Source organism: Plasmodium knowlesi (assembly GCF_000006355.2).
Source record: "Plasmodium knowlesi strain H genome assembly, contig: PKNH_00_89, whole genome shotgun sequence".
Taxonomy (NCBI): domain Eukaryota; phylum Apicomplexa; class Aconoidasida; order Haemosporida; family Plasmodiidae; genus Plasmodium; species Plasmodium knowlesi.
In genome coordinates this window covers 1-1496 of record NW_024070125.1, presented here as the reverse complement: position 1 = coordinate 1496, position 1496 = coordinate 1, and the positions used below count along the sequence as shown (strand labels likewise).

General features: G+C 37.7%; 1 protein-coding gene across 1 annotated transcript; it reads right to left on the bottom strand.

Moving 5' to 3' along the window:
* Positions 1-934: 934 nt before the first annotated feature.
* On the bottom strand, positions 935-1476 carry PKNH_0005600 (SICAvar, type I (fragment); the record flags this gene model as incomplete). The annotated part of the gene is made up of 1 exon (XM_039113482.1): positions 935-1476. A coding segment is annotated over one exon (542 nt), but the record flags the coding sequence as incomplete, so codon positions are not given.
* Positions 1477-1496: the final 20 nt, after the last annotated feature.

Here is a 1496-nt window from a genome sequence, read left to right as displayed (position 1 = left end):
TGGTTTTGTGTTAGTATGTTGGTTATGTTAGTATGTTGGTTGGTGGTAGTATGTTGGTTGTGTTAGTATGTTATGTTGTGTTAGTATGTTGGTTGTATGTTGGTTGTGTGTTGGTTATGTTAGTATGTTGGTTTTGTGTTAGTATGTTGGTTATGTTAGTATGTTGGTTGGTGGTAGTATGTTGGTTGTATGTTGGTTATGTTAGTATGTTGTGTTGTGTTAGTAATGTTGGTTATGTTAGTATGTTGGTTGTGTTGTGGTTGTGTTGTGGTTGTGTTGTGGTTGTGTTGGTTGTGTTGTTTGTGTTGGTTGTGTTGTTTGTGTTGGTTTTGTGTTAGTATGTTGTGTTGCGTTAGTATGTTTGGTTATGTTAGTATGTTTGGTTGTGTTAGNNNNTTCGTGTTAGTATGTTGGTTTGTGTTAGTATGTTGGTTGTGTTAGTATGTTGTGTTGTGTTAGTATGTTGGTTTGTGTTAGTATGTTGCGCTGTGTTAGTATGTTGTGTTGTAGTGGTTGTATGTTGGTTATGTTAGTATGTTGGTTGTGTTAGTATGTTAGTTATGTTAGTAGGTTGGTTGTGTTAGTATGTTGGTTCTGTGTTAGTATGTTGGTTATGTTAGTATGTTGTGTTGTGTTAGTATGTTGGTTATGTTAGTATGTTGTGTTGTGTTAGTATGTTGGTTTTGTGTTAGTATGTTGGTTGTGTAAGTAGGTTAGTTGTGTTAGTATGTTGGTTGTGTTAGTATGTTGGTTATGTTAGTATGTTGATTGTATGTTAGTATGTTGGTTGTGTTGGTTGTGTTGGTTGTGTTGTTACCAACACAAAATACTGGTACCACAACCACCACAACTGTGTTGGTTATGGGTTAGTGTGTTGGTGTGTTAGTGTTTCGGTAGGGTGGGGTGGTGAGGATTGAGGTTGGGTGGGGTTTACTTACATATGTCCTTTATAGCTTGGGCCTCAATTTTCTTCATTTCATCTTGACCACCGTCCTTCTTGAGCATTTCTTCTACTTTGTCCTTTAATTCCTTCTTTTCACTTTCCTCGCCAATTCGGCAATTGGCGATATTCGGAACCCTCGGACACTTAAAACACTTAACATTATCAGCCTTGCAAGCTTCACTTTGATTCTTAATATTTTCATTCTCCCTCTCAAATGCTTTCTTTATCGCATCGGCTACTTTCCTTTCATCCTTACATGGAAATTTTTCATTCTCTAATTTATCTGCAATAGCATTTAATAAAACACAATTCATCATTTTCTGAAACGATGCATCAACAGAGTCCCCCTTGCCGTCGTCGCCCCAGATGCCGTATAGGTGTTTCAATCCTGCTGCAATAAGGAGGCAGGCCTCCTTCCCAGTTTTATCGTTTAGAGTGCTGCAGTGTTTGGAGACCTCTTTGTCCTTTTTTTTTTCTTCTATGTTCCCCGAGAGATCCTTCAGCTGATCTGTGACTTCGTCCCATACATCACTCTAAAATTAAAATATATATA